At 36.9% G+C, this 26186-nt stretch overlaps 1 protein-coding gene across 1 annotated transcript in view; it reads right to left on the reverse strand.

The window, feature by feature from the left end:
• Positions 1–26186, reverse strand: part of LOC121371103 (polypeptide N-acetylgalactosaminyltransferase 2-like) — a 69007-nt gene that overhangs the window by 17726 nt on the left and 25095 nt on the right. Inside the window, exons 2-11 of the mRNA XM_041496755.1 lie at positions 18835–19193; positions 16357–16455; positions 14897–14964; positions 13560–13625; positions 12916–13037; positions 11659–11746; positions 10109–10196; positions 7207–7310; positions 6184–6310; positions 5765–5857 (exon numbers count right to left, since the gene is read on the reverse strand). Of these exons, the coding sequence (XP_041352689.1) occupies positions 5765–5857; positions 6184–6310; positions 7207–7310; positions 10109–10196; positions 11659–11746; positions 12916–13037; positions 13560–13625; positions 14897–14964; positions 16357–16455; positions 18835–19193 (1214 nt within the window). The remainder of the gene's footprint in view (positions 1–5764; positions 5858–6183; positions 6311–7206; positions 7311–10108; positions 10197–11658; positions 11747–12915; positions 13038–13559; positions 13626–14896; positions 14965–16356; positions 16456–18834; positions 19194–26186) is intronic.

Consider the following 26186-nt stretch of genomic DNA (forward strand, 5'->3'; position numbering starts at 1 on the left):
CTTGATCATGCGATTCTTCTTTTGATGATGAATAGTGTAGTAATGACGACTGGACTAATATTTGTGCAACACAACAAATAATACCGTATCAGTTTGAACCTGGAACATCTTCCGACGAACCACCGGCCTGACAGATGACGATGAAAATGATCGTGGAGACAGCTTACCACTAATTTACAACTTTTATTCTTGTTTTGTGTGCGAATTATTTTGCTACACTGTATGTTCTAATACTTGTGATGTAGTAGAAAAGACGATAAATAACTCTTGAATTCTACGAGTCAAGTGGACCCAATATCGGTAATTTTAAGAAATAAACAAAAACGACTTTTAGTCCGCCCCATCCCTCTATGAAGATGTTGTTTTTTGTGTGAATAATTTCAGTTTAGTTTGACATAAAAAAAGAAAGAGTAAAAGTGTTTTGGAAATAACAAAACAATACTATTTTTTGTGTGCAGTTGTGAAAACAGTCTGCTCAGAAATAAATAACTTATTTTAATTTTAAAAAATAAACAAAAACGACTTTTAGTCCATCCCATCCATCTATGATGATGATTTTTGTGTGAATAATTTCAGTTTAGTTTGACGTAAAAAAAAGAGTAAAAGCGTTTTGGAAATAACAAAACAATACTATTTTTTGTGTTTGCAGTTGTGAAAACAGTCTGCTCAGAAATAAATAACTTATAACACATTCCATAGTATGAAAACAGGTTTTCTCTGTGGGAGGTATAGTAAAATTAATTTAATGTATACTCTTCAAAAGAAGAAACGCAAAACCACATTGTCGTAACATTTGGAGAATTGATTTAATTATTGAATGGTGAGTCCGATAATTACCAAATGTTGCAGGATTGTTCACAATTCACTCTAGTCCATTGTGAGTAAGTGATAGGACACACCACCAAGGTCAAGGTCATCTGGAGTCAATACCGGGTGTGGCCTCCGCGTGTGTTGACAACTGCCTGGCACCGCCTGCCCATTGAAGCAACCAGAGTACGGATGAGGTCCCGGGGGATGGTGGCCCACTCGGCCTGCAAGGCTGCTGCCAGCTCGGGCAGGGTCTGGGGCTGTGGTTGTCGCTGTCGGAGGCGTCGGTCCAACTCGTCCCATAGATGCTCAATTGGGTTCAAATCCGGAGATATTGATGGCCAAGGAAGGACATTAATGTTGTTGTTCTGTAGGAAAGCCGTTGTGAGACGTGCTGTGTGAGGCCTGGCGTTGTCATGTTGGAACACTGCGTTGGCGTTGGCCATAACTGGAACGATGTGTGGCCGGAGGATCTGGTCAATGTAACCCTGTGCATTCAGGTTGCCCTGCACGTGGACCAGGTCAGTTCTGCCAGTGTGTGAGATGGCTGCCCACACCTTGCCACTACCCCCACCGAATCTGTCCACTTCCTGCACGCAGTTTGCCGCATAACGTTCACCACGACGCCTATACACGCGACATCTTCCATCATGACGTCAGAGCAGAAATCGGGACTCGTCACTGAACCCCAACTGTCTCCATCGCAGTTGAGGCCATTGTCGATGAATCTGGCACCACTGCAGTCGGAGTCGACGGTGTTGTGGTGTTAAGATGACACCTCGAACTGGACGTCTGGCACGAATTCCTACCTCACGTAGGCGGTTCCGTACGGTCTGGTCGGATATCCTGCGCAAACCTGGTATTGCTGCGGCTGTGGAGGTGGCAGTAGTCAATCGTTCCCGAAGGTGGCGTACCCGGATGTAGCGGTCCTGCCCGGGGGTAGTGACCCGTGGTCGACCGGATCTAGGGAGGTCACGTGTTGATCCATGTTGCTGGTAACGGTCCCACAGTCTGGAGATGGTGCTTGGGGACACATGGAATGCCCTGGCAACGGCCGTTCTGGATTCGCCTGTGTCTAGTCGGCCGATGGCATTGTTTCTCTGCGGTTCACTGAGACGTGGCATGTCCTGGATTGTCAACTGTCGGCCAGATACAGAGGCCAGGCAAGCGAACACCCTGCACTTTTATACTGTCGGTGTTCATGTTGCACGTGCAGACAACGCACGGCAGTGGTGACATGGTTTGCACGTGGCTGCGTTTTTGCGAATATTCACATTTTGAAACTTTATTTTACAGTAGCTGCGTTTTATCGAATGTAACCGTGGGAATGTGTTTGGGACATGCAATGACCTTATATTCACAAAGCATGAACCGGTAGGAAACATAAAATCGGAGTTATAACCCATTTGTACCCTTTTGCGTTTCTTTTTTTGAAGAGTATGTTTTACAGGGAACGCCTTTTTTCATACTATGGAATTTGGAGTCGATTGTTTTCTAAGATGCATACAAAATTAGCTTCTTTTTTCTTTCTTTTTCTTTTTACAAAAAAACCCTATATTTTTGTAGGATGGGACGGACTAGGCTATAGATACTTACTTGTCTGTACTTTATTGTTTTAATGTTCTCGAACTGTAAAGAAAAATCTGACAAATGAACGAGATGCAAACGACAACAAATCGGATCTCGATGATTGCACGAACTGTGCATGAGAAAACAAACTGACCGGAGTTGAAAGTATAACGCAATTTGGGACATTGACGATATGCACCCCAAGGTCGTTTCGGTGTGGATGGCGTCGGCTTGTTGTCATTTGATTTGTGTCGCAGAAAAATTGTTGGTACAGCATCTTTTTTAAAAGCCATAACATATGGTATTCCCATAGCTCGCTAAAGCCAACAAGCCAGTTCGGACGAATCGAAACTAAAGTGTCTGTTGTCGTAACGGTCTCCGGCATTTTCTTCCTGTCCAGTATTTCCACGTTGTTTTAATCAAATTCACACACAGCTTTCTCACAGCAACACTACTAGGAAATGCGTGAAGACTAAATTTTTCGGCTTTTGTATTGCTACAGCCGCCAACAACACGCCGTTTAACCATAATAAACACAAAAGAGGCAATGTACAATGACGCTGACTATCGAAAGGAGTTCCCTTCGTGACGTCACGGATCAAATCTTACGGAACTTCCCGAAACGAATTCAGCTGGTTCTGTTTTTCAGGGGAATATTTTTAAATGGAAAATATACTGGTATATATTTTTTTTACTTTTTTTTTCATAATTTTCTAATCATATTAAACAATATCTTGATTGATATAGCTCAATACATCATACATCTGGCACAGCACTTTAAAGCAAACTTGCATTTTTGTTTTATTTACTCTGATATGGGGATTGGGGGGGGGGGGGGAGGAGAGGGGAGCCTAATTTTTTAAATGTTGTCAAAAAGGAGGGGGGCTTATTCAAAGACATGAGCTAATTTCCAGTAAAATATGGTACATAGACAGTCAAATCCGCTCAAGTGGCCACCATCATAAACAGCCAACTGTCTTAACAGACCTTCTTACTATTCCCAAAGAATATATATAGATAATAATACATGAGTACCCACTGAAGACAATTTATCTTACAAGTGGTTGCCAACAAGCAAAAGCAAGTATCCACTCTATGTAACCCCCCCCCCCCCAAAAAAAAAAAAACCCCCAAAAACAACACCAAACCAACAACAAAAAATGGAGAAAACTTGAGTGTTTTCTCTTTTATAGATACATTACCTGTCCTCAAACAAGTGCACCTCCCCCCCACGCAAGTGGTCTGGTCCGAACATCCCAACAGCCAATGGGATGGCCTAAATTCTTCTACTGTATACTGCTCTCTAGTTCCGGTCACATGACTGTAACTTCCTTCTTTTTCCATGAGCGCATCGCACGGAGAACAGGAAGCGGGGAGGCCCGGGCGGGATGAATCTTGAGGACAGGTAATGTATCTATAAAAGAGAAAAACACTCAAGTTTTCTCCATTTCTATAGACATTACCTGTCCTCAAACAAGTGCAGCATTCAACAGATGGTGGTGGGTGCCGAGATCCGTAGATGCTTGTGATAACTCCCCAACCGGAAAGAGGCTGACTAGTGGAAGAAAAAGGCCAACCTTGGTAAACCCTCCTCCTAGGGATGCCCGTCACAGACCAATGCAGGTGATGTTAGTAACAACAACCAGAATGGTGGCATCCGTCAGCAGTGGCGGTACGGCTCCTAGAACACATGAACCAGGAGGCGGAAGCCACATCTTATGCTGGTTCTGACAGGGTGGGAAGACGTAGCCACCAGGGATGCAGGTGTTAGGTAACCCTCACGTATTGAAGTGTTATAGTTTTTCAATAACAAGCGACAACCTAATGAGGTGCATCCGTCAGAACATTGAACAAAACAAGACCCCCGAATGTTTTCTGTCTAGTACACCAAAGATCTGTTAGTTCAATAACGACAGCCAATAACCACATGCAGTGAAGGGTTAAGGTTATCGAGACAAAAGTTCCGGCACCAGTGCGTGAACTGTGCAAAAGAACAAAAGTCTAAGCAATCCTCACCTGTCGATTCGGTGGACATCTCGGTATGCAGCCCAGAATCAGACAGACATCAACGGCGACGAGGATGGCTTGTATTCAACAGAGTCTGTGCAGCAACAACCGGACCCAGATGATGGAACCCCTCAACGTCTTCTGTGGAGATATCCCTCAGATAATAGTTGGCAAAGATGGAGTCCGTCGCCCAGAAACAGCCAGTGATGATGTGCTGAATGGATGTGTTGCAATGCAGGGACATCGTGGCAGCCAAGGCACGAAGTTCATGCGGATTGGAAGCAGACGGAGCAGTGCGTAGTAACTGCAGGCCTGTCATCTGAAGTCTTGCATCCTGGAGCCGCACCCCCCGAAGAGGGGACTTGAACCGGACCTGGTCCCAAACCCGCCGGTTGTGGTAAGGCCGCCATTGACGCCATAGTCTCTTTCAGCATAGTAGGTAGCATCGAACGTAATACATCTGCTATGGAGTCCGCAATTGACGGCGAAGATTCCACTTTCTTGGCTCTCGCCGACAGCACCTTCAAGTAAGCCGCGAACTCGACAGTAGACAGGCCCGAACACAGGTCGCATCTCGAAGAGAGGCTACAAGGAACACGGCAACCCGGACATAATTCATGAGGGTCGCCGCCTGCAGTGAACTTCTTACAGCGTAGGCACGCTCGTACCTGACGCTGAACATTAACATCTGACATGATAATAAGTTTTCAATCTGTGAAAGAGAAAGAAAAGAAACCATGACACAAACACAAAGTCGGTCAACAAAGACGCCATTTTGCAAATGGCGTCCGACACGACAACCGGCAATATAATAACATTTCATGTAATTAACACTTGGCAAGTCAAGCGAAATACGCGAAACATACGAAAGGTAACGAATAAGGTGGAAAAAAAAAACATTCCACCTAACACCAAGCCAGTCAAAACAGACGCCATTTTGCAAATGGCGTCCGACACGACAACCGGCAATATAACAACATTTCATGTAATAACGCTTGAAAGTCAAGCGAATACGCGAAGAACATACGAAGCTATACGAAGCTAACGAAATATAAGGTGAAAAACATTTCACCCAACACGAATACAAAACCAAAGGTCTTATAAAAAAAGTTGACTCCAAAACAGAGCCAAACAAAAGACGTCCAGACCCTTTCGCGAAGAGAAAAAGAAGGAAGTTACAGTCATGTGACCGGAACTAGAGAGCAGTATACAGTAGAAGAATTTAGGCCATCCCATTGGCTGTTGGGATGTTCGGACCAGACCACTTGCGTGGGGGGGAGGTGCACTTGTTTGAGGACAGGTAATGTCTATAGAAAACCCCTCTCTAGTTAGTCAGAAAAGATTTAAAACTGATTGCAAACATCATTCCAAATGAGCTTACTCTCCAAATGCGATGTTTTTGGCACTAGGAACCGCAGCGTAGTAAAACTGCTTGTAATCTTCCATCCACACTTCGGCAGCTCGTCGGGTGTTTCTGTGAGAAGAAAACAAAACAAATATTAACATGTAAATGTGACAAAATCCTTCAATAAACAGTTCCCATCCCTATCTCTGCCCACTGCCTGCTCTGAAATGATTTCACAAACATAATCCTGATTTACTGAATTATTTACTTTTACTTATTCACAAAATTTTACTTCAACAAATGACTAATCAATTACGGTTTATATTACATGTTAAATCTTGTTAAAAACAAAAAATTTGATAATACCCTTTATATTACATGTTACAAAAATTATGATAATATTGTTTACTTACATGTTACATAATTATGTTTAAAAACAAACATGTTGATAATACCTTGCAAACACATTTCCACTGCCACCAGGAAATGTATATGGATGTTGTTTGCGGAAGACATGACCAACTCGACTACATGGAATTATTTCCAAAGCACCATGACACTGCCAGACCCTAAATGATATTTCTGAAATAAAATAAAAAATCCAATATTCAAAGTGAGCAACATTATTCTAAATATTTAGAAAACAACAACAATACTATCATTTTGGTTCCAACTATTTGCATATAAAATGAAGAAATTAGGACGTCATAAATTCTAAATATTTTTGATCATCACTATAAAAAAACAAGCATTATTAGAGTCCTGGCCTACCAGGCCCAAAAATATTCCTATCTCTTAAATTCAAGGGCCATAACTCTGTGAAAAATGGGTAAATTGCCATAAAAGTCAAACTTGATCTGAAACAGTACATGATAAAGCTATACACATAATTTCAGATCAATATCTAAAGGCATTGCAGAAAATAAGTCAGGAAAACTATATGTGAGGCAGACAGACAGACAAAAGGATGGAGATAAAACCTATAGTCCCCTCCAGTTGGAATGATAGGGGACTAATAAAAATATAAAGTGTATAATGGGGATATTTGAACATGCAGTATTAATTTACAAAATATTAACAGTTCATAGACTTGACATCATCAATCCTGGAATTCAAGACAATTAACCTTTAAGAACGGTACTGAACATTTGGAATGAAACCCATAACAGACATACATGTCATAATATTTTCAACAACTATATTAAATGTAGCAGTTTTATTGATGATCCCTGCAACACTCCAAGAGTAGCAAACAACCTAGATGAATAAATATAACAAGTGTAGAACAGTTAGTTTATAGTTTATTTTAACGACACCACTGGATCACATTGATTTATTATTCATCAGTTATTGGATGTCAAACATTTGGTATGTTTTGACTCGTAGTCTTTAAAACAGATGTGTTAGAACATTTTGTCTTTTCTAGAATAAACTACAATGTTTAAGACTCAAAACCTAAGCAATATTAAAAGTCTTACCTAAATTTTCCCCTCCCCAAACATCCATGTCAGGATCATATTTTCCCAGCTCATCGAACCACGACTTATCAATAGTGAACAGACCACCAGCTATCAACGGAGTTCTGAAATACAGAATATTTTATTAACATGTAATGTTTATTATAAACAGTTAAAACATATTGTATACTAGTAAATATCTAAACCCCCAGTGATATTACATATCATGCTACTCTTTTAAATCTGTAGCAATGATCTTTTCCTTAGACAACACAGCACTTAATGCAACCTTTAAAACAAATGACAAAGTCTTTTGTTATAGATGTGCCACTTAGGTTTGTCTATAATATAACCTAGATTGTTCAGTGTTCTCGCTGCTCCATTTAAGCAGGGCGGCCTGCCCTGCTATTGCATTTTTCCGCCCTCCTTTCATGTTCTGCAGCCCTCCTTTATTTTTCAGCACCCCTCTTTATTTCAGAGTATGACAAATATTTTGAAAAGTCACTAGCCACAGGGCTAGTGGGTTTGTGAAAACCACTAGCCCACCAAGATAAAGCACTAGCCCAAATTCCTGATCAATTATATAATTATGACTTTTATATAATTTTTGTAACATTACACATTTACGAGTATAACAGTAAAACAAACACTTAAATCATGTTGTAACTTTCAGTTTTTTGCCGTGTTGTACGTTTGGTTTTTTGTCAAGTGTGATCCATCGTCATTGTTCCGTTTTCGCTTTTGCTCTCCCCCCGGGGACAAAATAATTGAGCAAACTCATGGTTGCTATCTAAAACCACTATCAAAATAATTAAATTTAAATGAGGGTACGACAGTGTGACACACGGTAATAGATGTTTCAGTGTATTCGGTAGAGCCCTACTATTTATGTCGCCAGGAACGGTGATGTCAATTGCTCAAATACAGGGCATCATCCCGTGTCAGACCGATATCAAAAGAATATAACGGCGACATCTAATCCGTTGTTAATTGATGAACCAAAAAGGTATCATCTTGTATCGGCAACTGTGACGCATTATCCAGACCGCTACACGTTAATAGGCCAAGCAGAGTCATTGCATGTGCGGTTACCATTAAAGTCAGCGAAGTGTTAAATTAGAAAACAACAGGTAAATAAAACAAACACTGAAATTCAAAGCATGACTGGGGTTTACTTGATTGAGATTAACCTGTCGTCGCGACTGGTGATTTCCAAGTTCTTAGCCTAAAACATATGTGCGAGATTAACTACCACATGACGTGTCCAACCAATCAAAACACGCATGTCATTAGACTTATTTCCTGTGCCAGAAACTTGAAAGGGAAAAGTAAACAATGCATGCTGTAACTGGTGATATAGAGGTAGCATGTTACTGCAGTTTGCAGACCTAGTTCAAGTGGATTATTATTATATACTGATTGCATTGTTGATATTATTTGATGACAAACGTCACAATCAAATTTATTAAACAAAATTTCAACCACGAGAAAAAGAAAAAACACTAAAAAACACCCACGATCGAGCGATAAGGAGGGGGGTGGAAACCACTAGCCCTGTGGGCTAGTGGTTTTGCGTTTCTCACTAGCCCAAACTTAAAAACCACTAGCCACGGGCGTCGGGCTAGCGGATTTGTCGAACTCTGTTTATTTTCCTGCACCATACTATATTTTACAGCACCTATCTCTGCTATTTCCAAATGCACACTTTTTTCCACACATAAAAAAAACAATGATCAGTCTGCACACTGGACATCAAAGGAAACAAGCCGCATTGTGTGTATAAAAAAGCAACTGACGAAACATTTACAACAATTACCGTAACATAATTTAACAGTATTTTTAACAGCCTCTATTTTGTCCCATACCTGTATCCATTTGTATGTTTAATACACATGATAAAAGTTATATTTTATTTGAGCAATGAAAACATTTGATTTTTTATGGATTCGGCAATCTCCAATTAAAACCCCCCCACTTATTTGGCGCCAAATTTATCACATGATCAGAACGGTTATTCAGTCTTTTGTTTCCACTAACTATCATCTGAATTTTGTCCTCAATTGCAGATATAATTGGTTGCAACTGATGATTTTTACTTTCTGACATTTCTGTCATTCTGTTTATTCAGCAATTCTTTAAAAAATATTATAAACTTTTCATTTTGGGGGGTTATCACCGCTTATAAAAACAACAGAAGTGATAGTGTTTATCATTAAAATCATTTATCTTGGGTGCCAAATAATATATACACCGCCTTTACAAAAACAAAACTATATTTTATCACAGCGATCGATTCATTCGATGATAATGGAAATAACAAAAAATGTATCTGACATCAGGGTATCACTTTACAAACATCTTTATTGTTTTTCGTATATCTTGAAATCTTTATTAAAATAATAATATTAAAACTTTGATTGGTTCAGCAAAACCGGAACTGCCCGTAAATGTCGGACCGGCGTCTTTGGTTCAATTAAAAGATGAGTTGGCTTGTATTTCGTATAAACGTTTTTGTACTTTTTTTGTAGGTAAAATAAGGAGTATGTCTTTCCACAGTTGACCAACACACAAGAATATGGTAACCAAGCTCCCCCTTCCTTTTTTTTTAATTTTCACCCAATGAGAACACTGCTGTTACAATCAATAATTTAAAAAATAATAATTATGTTTTACATATCAAAACAGCTATAGGTTAAATATGAAAACATGTCATTAAACACATACCTCTTTCCTTACATAATAATTATTATCAAATTGTCCTTATTTTAAGTCTAACTCAATGCTCAAATTAGGAGTCTAACATACATATGATGCTAAGAGTCAAAATCTAAAACTGAGCTCAAGTTTAGACTCTACAAATTTCCAGGAAGAATGTGAACTAATCTGGAAATGAAGTCCCAATTTCCTCAAGACAGCTATGTACCTTATTTCTGATATTGGTGCACTTGCTCTGTGGTTACGTTCTTCAGCTGTCATGTAGTCCCATTTGAAGACCAGGTTCCAGTCAAATCCTGCAAGACGTTATGTTTATGTTAAAGTCACATGACTATATTGCAGGGGTTGGGGAAAATAAAATTGTCAATCGGTTCCACTTGATGTCATCACTACCAGGGGGGTGGGGGGGGGGGGGTGGGGGCGGGTGCAGAAAAGAAAGGAATAATAAAAAAAAGAACATTTAAAACACGATATTTGCCAAATAGTTGGGAAAAAAATTAGTCACATTTGTATAGTTTTATCTTGAATCATGAACGCGAAACGATAAACATGAAACTTTTTTTTTATCACATCAGTGAAAACCCCCCACAAATTGTATATTATATTTTACATAATGGAATAAATAATATAAAAAAGGAATAAAAGTTATGAATTTTAATTCCCATATATGTATAAAAAGTACGAGTATTCAATACTGTGTCCTGAAAATTAATAAAAGATGGCACTGTTGAAGCGTTTAACAGCCTGAGCTAGCACATGTTTAGACAAAGAGATTAATAACGTCATCACTGATTGGATGAAATTTGACCTCTACTGGCTCTAGAAATAACAGTACATGTAGCTGTTCTGCTTACTCCCACTTGTTAACAAAAAAGGTGGAAACCTTTTGTTCATTTTAAAATCCTTTATAATTATTGGATACACTACATCGAACAGTCAACAATAAATACATTTAGCGATTATTTCAGTATATTTTATGCTGTTTCAAGCAGTTTGTATTGCACAAAAGCCTCTTGCTTCGGACTAGGACACTCGACTCGACAGAGCCCCGTACATAGGTGTTGACAGGTGTTGATTGTAACCAGTTGCAAACTCTGGGTCCTTTGTTTTAATTGGAGTGTAATACCTTGATGGCTCTCTAAACCAAGAATGGTGCTATCGTAAACGTCTGTTTAATCTCTTGACTGGCTCAGCGACTTTGACAAATGTGTAGCCTAGTGGCAATGGATTGACACTACTGTTGGTCAGACTTCAGTGACTGGCGATATACTTAGGCAGATTTTTAAAATCACAAACGTCTGAAACACCAGCCATATTGACCAGTATTTATTTATTATTTTAAATCATGCACAAGATACCGATGTCTGGGCAGGCCAGTCCACTTGACAATAGGAATTTGTTCCAATAATAGAAATGGACAGGTACTTCGGACCGACAAGAATGACAAAAGGGGGACCGGTAAACACACGTTTTTAAAAAATATTTTTGGTCTCAGAGATCGATAATCGGTCTCAGACCGGGAGAAAAGGGTTTTTCCCCACCCCTGCTATATTGAACGTTTTCTATACCAGTCTTCAAACCATCAAACAAATCTTTAAACCATCAGAATGTATTTTTATATTATAAACTTTAATCTGTGTTTTCCTTCCACATTAAATCCGAAATACAAATAAAATACAACATATGAAATTTGTTTTAAAATGCTATAGATCCTGATGGAATTTGAAGATACCTAGAAAAAAAAGCAACGAAGATTACCTCCCTTCAAATCAGCAGAAGCACCAATGTAGTCAAAGTTGTCCATGCTTATGACATCAATAATAGGGCTAACAACTCTCCTTCGGTCCTACAATACCAGTCAATAAAGACAAGTTATTTAAATATGTATATCATGAATGATCAGATCAAAAACTTTTCCCAAAACATAAAATAAATAAATTAATAACCTCAATTTTTGATTTAACAACATAACTAGAGAATTAATTAATCATTAGCTAATTAATGGATGTCAAAACGTTTGGTAATTTTGACATGTGTTCAGATGAAACCTACTACATTTTTCCATGAGTAGCAAAGAATCTTTTATATGCACTTCCCCACAGACAGGACAATGCATACCAGTTGTGGGGCTAGCGTCGTGCACTGGACAAAACCAGAGGGGATTCGATATTTTGACCCAAACAAATCAGGTGACTGCTCTACTGACTGAGGTAGATCCTGCCAATCAGTGAATGATGTCCTTGTCTCTGTATTTGTAAACCTCAATTTTTCACTCTGAGTAAATGCTGGAGTTTATGATTACTCAAATTCATTACTCATAGGAGAGGCGGGACATAGCCCAGTGGTAAAGCACTCGCCTGATGCGTGTTTGATCTGTGACTGATCCCCGTCGGTGGGCCCATTGGGCTATTTCTCATTCCAGCCAGTGCACCACGACTGGTGTATCAACGGCCGTGGTATGTGCTATTCTGTCTGTGGGATGGTGCATATAAAAGATCCCATGCTACTATTGGAAAAAAGTAGCAGGTGTCCTCTCTAAGACTCTATGTTAGAATTACCAGATATTTGACGTTCAATAGCTGATGATTAATAAATCAATTTACTCTAGTGGTGTTGTTAAACAAACCAAACTTTAACTACTCATGTGTTTATCTGTATTGTCACCTCCTGTCTGTGGGATGGTGCATATAAAAGATCCCTTGCTACTAATGGAAAAATGTAGCAGATTTCATCTCTATGACTGTGTCAAAATGACCATATGTTTGACATCCAATAGCCGATGATTAATAAATCAATGTGCTCTAGTGGTGCCGTTAAACAAAACAAATTTTTAAACTGTCTTGTCACCAGAACAGTTTATGAGTGTTTGCAAAAGTCTGTTATAAGTATGCACATCTTAAAAAAGAAAAATCATCTTTACACAACTAGTGCACCAATTGCATACTAGTACATCAACATGTTAATTAGGAGATCTAGCATAAATTGTTCAGTGCAATTACACAATATATTGTTTACCTCAACAACCCGCTCCAATAACGGTTCCAGCCAGTTGACATTGCACTCACAATGGCTATCGAGAAATGTCAAAATCTTGGCCTTTGCGGCATCGGCACCTTTTACACGAGATCGTATTAATCCTGAAACAAAAATATTTCCACGTCATGTAATCCATGTATGTGATAACAAACTACATGTAGCTAAGTACTACTAACAGGTATTAGAAATGACGTGCACTCTTATGGTAAATATAACGCCAGTAATGACAAATAAAAATGCCATGGGTTTGAAGTGAATATAACTAAAATATTTGTAATGTATTTTCATCAATCTTGTATTATACCTTAAAGGAAATAATTGTTATTTAATATGTTATTTGTTTTTTGTGAAGAGAGTCTAATTTTAATATAAATATGCAATAGATATAGTATATCTTCAATAATTTCCATCTTCCCTCATTAAATACTCTCTGAGGCCACTTAAAATTATTTTGTGTGTATAATATAGTATTAGATATTTTTAATCTGTAAACTGAACTGTACACATAATATGAAACATTTTACGAAAACATATTTATCAGGACATATGACATGATGGGCCAATATGAAATAAATTACTTTAGAATTTTACTGTCTATGTTCCAGACATATTATGGCTTTTACCTTCTCTTTTTTCATTGCGTATTAATTTGACCCTCTCTATCTTTGTAAGTTCTTCACCATCAGAAGCTGAAAGGTAAAAATATGAGGCAGAAATAATAGAAGGTTTTTAAAATTCTGCATAGATACTTGTTTAACAAAATTACTTTAGTTAGTGGCAAAACACTTAAATCTGCCAACAGTAATTTAAAAAAATGACCAATATTCAGTCCCCCCCATTGTGAGCCTTTTAAAAATATTTTTTTACCACATTAATGTTTGCCATTGTAACCAAAATCTGATATAGAGTTTGTACCCGATCCATCAGTGCCCCTCCACTCCCAAAGTCGTTCCTACGGGCCTGCTATAGTAATGGGGGTTTTTAAATCTAAAAGTTTATATCTGCATGTATTGTAGATTCAGATTTTAATTCTATCAAAACATAGACAGAAATGACCCATGTAAAGATAAACTCCACCTTTTAAAACTATCCAATTGCACTGACATTTGGGATCCAAGTGAGTATATACAATCCCAGAACTAACAATTCTAATGAATAATGTATTTTTGTTAGTGCACTGAACCTACCTGTCCCTAACATAGTAACATATGTAATACATAGCTCAATGTCATTTCCATGGCAGAGCTTCTGTCAGAAATGTGATGACTGTTTTTTTTTTTTTTTTTAGACAAGGTCCTGGTTTATGTGATTTTACATGATGTATTTTTTTAAACATTAAATAATGTACCCAAGCCACATGGTTAAATAACATTGTTATAAATGTAGCAATTTACAGAAAAATAAATATATAATTGAGAGAGAGAGAGAGAGAGAGAGAGAGAGAGAGAGAGAGAGAGAGAGAGAGAGAGAGAGAGAGAAAGAAGGAAACACAATGTGATGGATTGCATGATTAATCCCCTCGGAAGACCTACTGGGTTATATTTCAGTCAATGACTAGAATTTATATCAAAAGCAATACTGTGTATTTATCCTGTCTGTGGGAAGACACATATGGAAGACACTTATTGCTAAATGGAAGGGAAATCTCATGTGTCAATAAGAGGTTGTTTAAACATTTAGACTATGTGTCTCAATTATGTTTGACAAGTAATAGCTGCTGGTTAAACAATGTGCTGAAGTGTTCAACAAACATTTCTATCTATTCTGCTACACTTACAGTCATCACTGTTGTCATCAACAATAATCATTTTTATTCCTATCTATTCTGCTATACTTATAATCATCAATGTTGTCATCAACAATAATCATTTTTATTCCTATCTATTCTGCTATACTTATAATCATCAATGTTGTCATCAACAAGAATGATTTCTTTTCCTATGTATTCTGCTACACTTACGATCATCACTGTAGTCATCAACAAGAATGATTTCTTCAATCAAATGATCTGGACTTCTTTGGAAGACACTGAAAAGTAATGGTTAATAAATTACATGAATTGCATATCAGAATCAACACAATAACAGTGTCTGCACTTAACTTTTTTTTGAGTTGCCATCCGGGCAAGTGGTGACAGCACTTTCACTTGCCCAGATCTATTTTCACTTGCCCGAATAATATTTTGTAAAAAACCAACAATATTGGAACAGATTACAAGAGAAAACACGAAAAAAACAAATCGGTCGCTAGGTGGGCAACCTTACTGTGGGTTTTCAGTTGCCCGTCGTCGTTTTCAGTCGCCAGGGGCGATCGGGCGACCGTTAAGTTCGAACCCTGCAATAAGCAAAACATCACTATAAGCTGACCTATACAAATTTACCAGTACATGTGTGTGCATAAGTGAATGTTTGTTTTTTTAAATCACTGTTACTGTTGAATTATGGTTGAACTGACATTTATGGTTTCATACAAATCAAAGCTCAATATAAAAAAATTGCATAGTATTAATGATTGAAAGAAAAACTTACATGTATATTTCATACATGTATATTTAAAGGAATATTATTGCTATAGTCTGCTAAGTTGATAATAAAGACATAATTATAATTAGCAGTTTATTTCTCCCATTTATTTTGTCCCTGTTCTTCAACCCTTTCAATTACTCAAGGCAATCGGTAATGCCATGGAGATAGCTGTGGAGATTTTAATACTCCACAGTATTGTTTTGCTGTGGACTATATTCAAATTGTTTTTCCACAGCTTTTTTTTTGGTCATAGACATTTTCTTAACTGAAAGGGTTGTTTTTGCATAACAACAGCAGAATATATTATCACTATACAGTTAAACCTGCTCTAGCAACCACCTGTATTAAACAGTCACCTGTGTTAAGAGGCCACAATTTTATTCTCTCAAATCATCTAATATTCTAATAGTATAAAATGACCTGTATAACTGATAAGCCACATTTCTTAAAAGGTCACTTTTTGATACTATACACCCTTTGGTGGGGCTATTTCTCACTCCAGCCAGTGCACCATGACTTATACATCAAAGGCCGTGGTATGTGCTATCCTGTCTATGGGATGGTGGATATAAAAAATCACTTGCTGATAATCAAAAAGAGTAGCTCATGAAGTGGCGACAGCGGATTTCCTCCCTCATTATCTGTGTGGTCATTAACCATATATCCAATGCCATATAATCATAAATAAAATGTGTTGAGTGTGTTAAATAAACCATTTTCTTCCTTCCTTCCTTTGGTGGCTATGTAACACACGTTATCTGTATGTTGAACATACGTCTGAAGTATTCTTTGTAGCTCTACGACTGCTGTGTGCTCTTAATAAACAGGTACAAATGTAGTTGTTATTAAAAAGTCTGTTTCAGAAAGTCCTGCTGTAGCACATAACACAACTGACCTGACTATGGTTCTCAACAGAGCCGACCTGGCCTCATTATGAAACGTGATGATCACAGACGTCGGGGAGTAATCTGCCTTCCAGTCTTTCTGTCGACATCTTTTAAAAAGAAGAAAAAAAAAAGTCATACTGATAATATAGCAAACAAACTATTTATTGTCTGTCCCATCCTCCAACAATTTTTTTTTTTTTTTTTTTTGTAAATAATTTCAGTTTTGTTTGACGTAAGAAGAAAAGTAAAAGTGTTTTGCAAATAACAAAAAAACAAAACTATTTGTGTGTCCAATTTAGAAAACAATTGGCTGAGAAATAAATAACTTCAACTTATAGTAAATTCCATAGCATGAAAAAAAAAGGTGTTCCCCATGGGATAGACTAAAACAGATGAACATACTCTGATTTAATTTTTGAACTAGGTATCATGGATTTAACAGTTACATAACAATTAAAACTGAATGAGTTAGGTATTAAATGTATGATTTAGTGGTGTTAAATCCATGATAACCTACCTCTACCATGACCAAAATGTGTTCAAATTGGAACTATTTTTAATATGCATATAAAGAATTGGAGTGAACAGGCAACACACTCATACTTTGTTAAGTGGGAATTGATAGCTGATTGTGACAGCTAATTTGATAATAAATTTGACCATTTTATATATATATGAATTGTAAAAATTGTATTTCCCAAATAAAGTTGACAGTTTTGCCAACTACGAAGAACCACCCCTCAAAACAAACAAAACTGGGATATGAAGCATTTCATTTCCCAAACCACCACATTAATTGGGAATAATGACTGAAAATACTGGACATCAGGCCACAAGTTCACATTCTCCACCATCCTTTATTTTTCTGTGCCCCTCTTTATTTTCCAGCACCTATCTCCGCTATTTCCAAATGCACACTTTTTTCACACATAAAAAAACTCACAACAATCAGTCTGCACACTGGACATCAAAGGAAACAAGCCGCGTTGTGTACGAAAAAGCAATTGATGAAACATTTATGACAGTTACTGTAACGTATTTTAATAGTATTTTTAACAGCCTCTATTTTGTCCCATACCTGTATCCATTTGTATGTTTAATACACACAATAAAAGTTATATTTTATTTAAGCAATGAAAACATTTTTATTTTTTATGGATTCGGCAGTCTCCGATTGAAAAACCCCCACTTATTTGGCGCCAAATTTGTCACGTGATCAGAACGGTCACTTTATCTTTTGTTTCCACTAACTGTCGTCTTGATATTTTGTCCTCAGTTGCAGATATAATTAATTGTAACTGATGATTTTTACTTTCTGTCATTTCTGTCATTCTGTTTATTCATTTATATTGTAAACTTTTCATTTTCGGGGGATATCACCGCTTATAAAATCAACGGAAGTGGTAGTATTTAGCATTAAAATCATTCATCTTGGGAGGCAAATAATATATACACCGCTATTACAAAAATGAAACTATATTATTTTATCACAGCGATTGATTCATTCGATAAAGATGGATTTTTTTTTTTTTTTAATTTGACATTAGGGATCACACAAACGTCTTTTTTGTTTTTCGTATATCTTGAAATTTTTATTAAAATAATATTAAAACTTTGATCGGTTCAGCAAAACCGGAACTGCCTGTGAATATCAGACTGATAACATCTTCGGTTCAATTAAAAGACGAGTCTGCTTGTATTTCGTATAAACCTTTTTGTAGGCAAAATAAGGAGTATGTCTTTCCACAAACTCTATCAACACACAACAACATGGTAACCACCAAGCTTTCTCCCCCACCCCATTTTTTTTTTTTGAAGGGTGTGGTGCTGCGCGGCCGCCCTCCTTTAATTTTCACCCAGCGAGAACACTGACACATGTAAGCTTAATTTTATTGATTTTGATAGGCCTTTAATATGTCAGCTGTTGTATCAGTCTGCCTTTACAATGTGTATGAACAAGCATTCTGAAAGTGCCGCTACAGCAATACATGTTCCCTACCAGTTACAATTTTTTTTAACCTCTTCTATGTTCAAGGGCCATAACTCTGTCAAAAATGGTTAAATCCCCATAAAAGGCAAACTTGATATGCAACTCTACATGATAAAACTATACACAAAATGTCATCTCCATATCTTGAGGCATTGTGAAAAAAAGTCCAGAAAACAATGTGGGACAGACAGTCAGATGAATGGATGGACAGACGAAGACAAAATCTATATATCCAGTGGCACAGGACTAATAATATCAGTGGCAGATCTAGGGGTGCAGGGGGGTTTAACACCCCTTTAGCTGCCAAGTAAAAAAATTTACCTTTAAATTACCTTTTTCCCGCTCTGAAAACACCCACACTTGTAACACACAAAAACACATACAACACCACTTAGTGAGAAATATGGATCTGCAAGCACTGATAGATACAAAGCCCTTCCCCTTCTCAAAATCCTGAATATGCACAAACATTATGATAGAGGTACATCTGACTTACAGCTGATGCCGAGTGTCGGGGACTCCTCTGTTAGACTTGATGTTGTCGCTGGCCAGTTGGTTGAACTTGTTCCGCGCATAGCTGTCTTCTCCGGGCTGCACTCGCTTCTTGTCGACGTATGTCTTCTCGTCAAACTCCTGCCATGGGACGGTCTCGCCAGGATTCCCGACAAAACTAATCACTTCTGGTGGTACAGGTGTGATGACAAATGGTTTGTTTTTCGATGGAAGCGTTGGCTCTATTATTTTGTGGCTATCATGAAAGAGTAGTTTCGGCACCACTGCTCTGTTGGTATGGCCTGGGTGTCCAACTTCATTGGGGAAGACATTCTTCTGTACTATCTGTACTTCTTCATTTCTCTGAAAAAAAAGAAGAAGATAAAAGTGTGTCAACAATTATGATAGTGGGAGTAATTTTAATTTTAACTTCATGGGGAAAGACTATCTGTACTTCTTCATTTCTCTGAAAAAAGATAAAACAAAAATTATGGTAGTGAGTAATTTTAATTTTATTTTAATTATTAATTCGTCATCTGTAAACTTGCTCAGATATTTTAGATCCATTCAAACCAAATATCGTATGTAAAAATAAGACTGGTAGGTTCTTGTTTTACATCCAGGTACCGGCTTCCACCCAGAGTGAATTTAATAACTCAACAAGTAGGTGTAAAACCACTACACAGACTTCTCTCTCACTAACCACCTGTCCTGGGCAGACAGCCTAGATAGCTGAGGTGTGTGCCCAGGACAGTGTGCTTGAACCTTAATTGGATATAAGAAAGAAAATAAGTATAAACAAACAAACAAACATATATGTAAAGAGAGATCCATAATCAACCAAACCAAAATCAATGGCAGAAAAGAAAATCATCAACTTGATACTGATTTAAAGCAATGTTGCATGATGATTGGATGATTGATTTTTCTCATTCATTGAACACTGGTTGTAAGAGAGGTGACTGTGTGTGCCTGTTGGTGGTGGGAACAAGCTTGTATTTTGAATATTTTAAACAGGATACTGGGAATAGCACTAAAATTAACATTGAAATACAGACGGTTTCAAATTATTAATTTTTAATTACTAATTCAGGTGGTGTCAGGTTAGGAATTAAAAAAAGGTCCCTCCTCCCTAAATTGACCCCCCCCCCCCTCCCATGTGACTCTTTCTGGAAAATCTCGGACAGTTTTATCATTCAGTATTATTGATCTTTATTTTTCTATGGACAGGAAAACAAAAACTGTATTTAAATACTCACCAGCGAGTTGTTTAAATCGCCAGCTGTTAAGACAGGATGTATATGACACATTTTTCACCAATGTATAGGAACTTGCTGATACAAAAATAGATAATGTTGTCTTCATAATCGGTCTGCAGTATAAGAGTTTGAGACATATTTTGGGTTCACTGTGTCTCTGAAACTCTTTGGATTTCTTTAAGCAAAAACAGTATAAAGAAGCATTCTGAGAGTATTGCTGAAGCATGTCATGTCCTTTATGAGGCCCTATTTAGTTTTCTTTTCTATTTTTCCTAAGTTCAAGGGCCATAACTCTGTAAAACAACGGGTAAATCAACATTAAAAGAGGGGACAATTAAGGCATTTGTCCTGGTATGCATAGTCAACTATATATAATGCACATTATTGCTTAATATCAACAAGCATAATCGTATAGTTAATTAATAAAACGCTTAAATGTGACGGCTATTATATATAACGGGCACAGCCATTTTGTACCATCCCAGTGAATACGCCCTCTGGCGAGCTGGTGGTTATGTAATACCTAACGTGTCATGTCAGGAATTAGTCTTCGAACTGAAGAAACAAAACATACCTGATTTTTGCAGATGCATCACAATGTTCTGTAATAATATCCATCCCAGTGAGCCAGAACCAAGTATATATTATTTTTCAATACAAAATAAACCACCATTGTCAAAGTGTTGAAATAACTGTCTTATGTTTTGTACATAAATTAACCCACGTACTGAAATAATAATCGGAGTGTTTTCTTGGTTAATTGGTCTTTTCTTTCCATGGCCTGTACCTGTGGTTCCTGATTTAGACGGTCCCCAGACACTGTGTCTAGACACACTAAAAAGACGTGACTCTGTTATTGAGATCACAGGGTATTGTGTGATAACCGCATAGACACCCCTCAAATTGTAATGGACATTATCTGCCGTCCTGTTTTATTACTGTAAGTAATTCTGTAAAAGCCTTGATTAAGTAGACCTCCCTATCTAAAATCACAAAACTTACCAATTACGTAGTCCCAAAGAAAAGAAAATTATTATTTGGGTATCGTGAGCGGTCGTTTTTGCTTGAACGTACTCTACCAGTAGGCCTAATAATATGTTGTTTTTTTCTTTGGATTTTTTAAAAGAGTAAAATAGTATAACTCCATTTCGTTCTATTGATGCAAATTGAAATATATTTAGTTAAATAGTTTATTATAGGCCTACTATCAAGTCATTTATGTTGTTTTACAAGTCAGGTTAATGAAAGCGAAGCGTAAATTAGAGCGTTTGTTTACACTGTGCATGGAGGCGTTGGACGGAGCTGACGTCACTTCGCCCCAAGCTATACACTGGATGTCACAAAAACTAAACAAAATCGCTGTCCCCAGTTAGCAGGAATAATCACATTTTTTTATTAACTCTAAAATTATGCGTTTTCCATTTCTTAAAGTGTCAGTATGAGTTGGTCATCCGGGTATGCATCTTTCCAACACATCAGGCTCATATTTGAGTTGATCCTCCGTTTAAAGTCAAAACATGATATATAAAAGGACACGATAAAGCTATACACAAAATTTCAGCTCAATATCTTGAAGCATTGTGAAAATTGTTTTCAGCAAACTATATATGTGGAACAGACAGACAGAAAGACGGACAAATGAACAGGATGGAGATGAAACCTATAGTCCACTTTGGATGGAACAGTAGTGGACTAACAAGCAAAGTTGATACGTTTTTATTAAACAATTGTTTGTTTCACAGCAAAATTTTTTTTCTTTTTTTTTTTTTTTTGCCTGTATTAATCTGATAGGTGTTGGGGTAATATACTTGATGGCAACTCCTAATAGATGTATTTTAAGTTCTATTAAAGTCTGTATTAATATGATAGGTGTTGGGGGTAATATACTTGATGACAACTCCTAATAGACGTGTTTTAAGTTCTATTAAAGCCTGTAGTACTCTGATACGTGTTGGAGTAATATAATTGATGGCAACTCCTAATAGATGTGTTTTAAGTTCTATTAAAGACAGTAGTACTCCGATAGGTGTTAGGGTAATATACTAGATGACAACTCCTAATAGATGTGTTTTAAGTTCTATGAAAGCCTGTATAAATCTGATATTTATATAATGAATGAAATAATTTTCATTTGTCATGAGCTTGATTTTGATGTGAAATGATAGTGAATTTAATATCTCATTATTTTTTTTAAAATACAGCTCAATGAAATCAATTTAATGAACGTACCTGATCAAATTCAGAAATAATAATAATTTACTAATATTTTCCACCATATGCATAAAAAAAAGACTGTTTTCCACAGAATGGGTGTGGTGTTGGGTGTGGAATGTGAAAACTGGACAAATACCACACCACTCATATGGAAACATTTCTACAGTACTGAATCAACTTTTGCTTATTAATAAAAAAATTCACATTCCATACCCTGTACTGTCAGTACCATGCTGCATCAAAACACACACAACTGGAAAATATTCACTTAACATTAAGTACCATACATAATAAAATTAATATTTTATAATGCAATGGGATGCTTGTGTTAATTGAACACAAACACACACACACACTACTCACCCACCCACTCACTCACTCACACAATGAAAAAGTTCCAATATTTCTAAGGGGTACATCAACATTATTCATCCAGAAATATTTCTACTTTTTGTAATTATACTACAGTCAAACTTCAATAACTCGATCTTGAAAGGGACGAAGAAATAGTTCGAGTTTCAGGGAGTTCGTATTTTCGAAATTAATATATAAGAGTTCAAATTTGAAACTGCATTGCAGCTGGTTGCAGCATTGCATCTGGTTTATTTCCCTTAATATTCTAAGAAGCGTACAAAAGGATCACCCAGATGAATTTGAAATATATGCTTGGGTATATAGGCTTCATGTATTCATTGACAGAAAAAAAAAAACGAAAAAAAAAGGCATTTACATATATATATAAATAACAAAATTTACAGATGTCATAACATGGCGGAACATAACTAACAAATAAAACACTGAATGCCAAATAACACTATAAGTACATTTGTTTTACACAAAATTGTTTATGCTTCGCACCTCTACTTTCTTTCTCCAATCTGGCCACCCACCCTCCATGTCTGGGCCCTACATAAGATTGCTTGGATGACATGAAACCAGAACTTTTTAAAACAGATCTGGCAAACCCCACATTACCGGGTCCTTCCCCAGATTGCTCGATCATAACTAAATGACTGGCAATTGATAAACATCACGATTCACGCCTTTGAGAGCAAAAACAAACACTGCTAACAATTATTACATATGCTCTTTGAAGTTAACCAGACTGTGTCTGTAATTAAGTATTATGTAGCGACGAACACCGACTACCAAACATAGGATCATTTCGTTCTGCTTAGTCGGCGATCTATTATTCTGTAATTATCACCCTAATCCTCGACAGCTAACACCACCTGAGACAGGCGCACTTCACTTGTTTGACATTATTGACAATATATTTGTCTTTAAAATACTATCAGCAACCAGTTTGATCAAACCACACGTGTCGAGTTTTAGAGGTGCATACTCTATTAAATCTTTATGGCGGGACCAAAGAATGAGGTCGAGAGATCGAGGTTATCAAGTTTTCGAAGTTTGAGTTTTCAAAGGTCGTTATTACTACATGTAGTTTGTATAGGAACTCGGCCGGGACCGTCAATTTAGATCGAAAGATAGAAGGTGGAGTGATCGAAGTTGACTATATGCCATTTTGTGTGAAGATATATTTCAATGTACTATCTGGTATAAAAAGAGAAGAGAAACATAAAATATCTCATTATTCCATCCTTGCAACACTAGGTAAACCTCCCTGAACACAAGTCTGACTGTATTTAATAATTAAACCTCCAGACTCTAGTATATATATTTTATAATCTAACCATTTAAAACAGACATCCATATTATTGTTGTTGTTTTTTTACCATCACACATCATTGTTCAATATTCTTTGGCTATAATTGACAGCCCTCTACATTGCGACTGGTTTGGTCACATATGAGACCATTTTTTTCATTTGGTGACTAAAACATTTCATACTATCTATATAAAATACAAGTAGGCACCATCTGATCCCATATTTTTGAAGCCATCTTAGCGCTACAAAATCATCGTAGGTCGTGATGCACTACAGTACACGCCATAGTGATGTCATAGCTTTTGATGGTTTTACAATTTTGTAGGATAAGATTGCTTCGAAAATTAACATATAGGGCTGATCGATATTATTACTCTGGGATCTACAAATGTAGCTCATTTGGTAGAGTGCTCGCCTGAGGCGCTTGCATCACAGGATCGAACCATCTCAGAAGACCTATTCATCGTTTCGTTTTTTCCCCTGTCTCAGCTATCGAATGCCATGGCCAGCAATAAGCCCAGACCTTTCCCCCATTGAACACTTCTGGGACATGATAGGGAGACGTGTGCGTCAACATCAAAGACCACCCATCCAGTCGGATACCCACAACAGGCCATTCTATGTGCTGTTCTGTTCTTGCTGCTAATGGAAAAATGTAGTGGGTTTCCTCTAATACTTGACAATAACTTGACAATAACCATTGTTAGCTATATTAGAACTGTAGTTGTGTTTGTATTTTGCAGCACTTGTGAGAGTCATAAGATTCCATGTGCAAGATTATATACATATATACGTAGATTCAGAGTGTCAAGTATTAATCTGGGCACGACCTAATAGCACACTGAAAGCCGAGAAGGATTTGTTTGATTACACATTGTGAAATATTGAAACTAAAATTATCCTATTGGTTTGAGGTAAACATCTATTCAACACTTCAAATAATGCAACAATTTACACAACCTTATTGACACATGCATATCATATATGACATTTACCGCCCATCTGGTTAGGAATGACATTTGTTGTTTTATTTATGTCTGACAGAATCCACTTAAATTGCAATAAGCTGCATTAATAGATCTGACTGGATGCAGACATGATTGAAATATGTTGCATTTATAAAATCATTTGGATACGGGTTCTTCCAGAAATAATCATGGGGTTGGTTGGAAGAGTGGTTTATTACTGGGCATATGGGCAGAGAGAAATGGGGAAAGAAAAATTAAATTTCCCTAGGAAAAGAAAAACAACAACATTTCTTCCCCTAAATACATTTTGACGTCATAATCTACATAACTACAGGCTTTCACGTCACAGCTGTTATGCAATAACAAACAACTGTAACTATTTATTAGCTATGTCAACAACTAACTTACATCATCAGTGATATGTACATCACAGCTATGATGCAACACTGTCTCTTGTTCTCTACTTGCAAACTTGTTTTCAATAATATTATCGTTTTAAAATCTTCCATAAAATGATAAAGATTGATAATGGATAATAAAAAGCATATCCAACTTGTTACTCGGCAATACCGTTTATCTCACACACATAAATTGATGTTGTCCTTCTAAAGTATTCTCTAAATCAACATTATTGTGCTTAATATAATTAGTGATTCAGCTAGAATGAAGTTTAACAAATTGTTTTTATATTTAATTTGGGTGAAAGATAAAATTACACCACATACCAAACAAAAGTCAGGAAAACAAATGTTTATATATGTATCTCCTAAGTTCAAGGGCCATAACTCTGTGAAAAATTTACAATTTGCTATGAAAGTCAAACTTGATCTGTAGCAGAACATAATAAAATTATATACAAAAGTTCAGCTCCATATCATAAGGCATTGCCAAATAAAAAGGGACAGGAAAACTAATTTTCATATCTCCAAAGTTCAAGGGCTATAACTCTGTCAAAAATGGGTAAATCATCATAAAAGTCACACTTGATCTGTAACAGTCATGAAAAAGCTGTACACACAAACTTCCTTTCATATGGTCTGAGCATTCAAAAAAGACCAGTACATATCATCATATTTGACCTACCAGTCACGAGGCACATGCAGGTTGGGAAAAGATCCAAAAAATATTTTCTTTTTTTTAAAATATATATTTTTAAAAAGTCCATTGTCAGTAATCGACCCTATGACCCATCACACAACAAATGATTGCTCTACCACTGACCTACATCCCCTACACCACCTCC

This window comes from Gigantopelta aegis, chromosome 4 (genome assembly GCF_016097555.1).
Source record: "Gigantopelta aegis isolate Gae_Host chromosome 4, Gae_host_genome, whole genome shotgun sequence".
In the NCBI taxonomy this organism is placed as follows: Eukaryota; Metazoa; Mollusca; class Gastropoda; order Neomphalida; family Peltospiridae; genus Gigantopelta; species Gigantopelta aegis.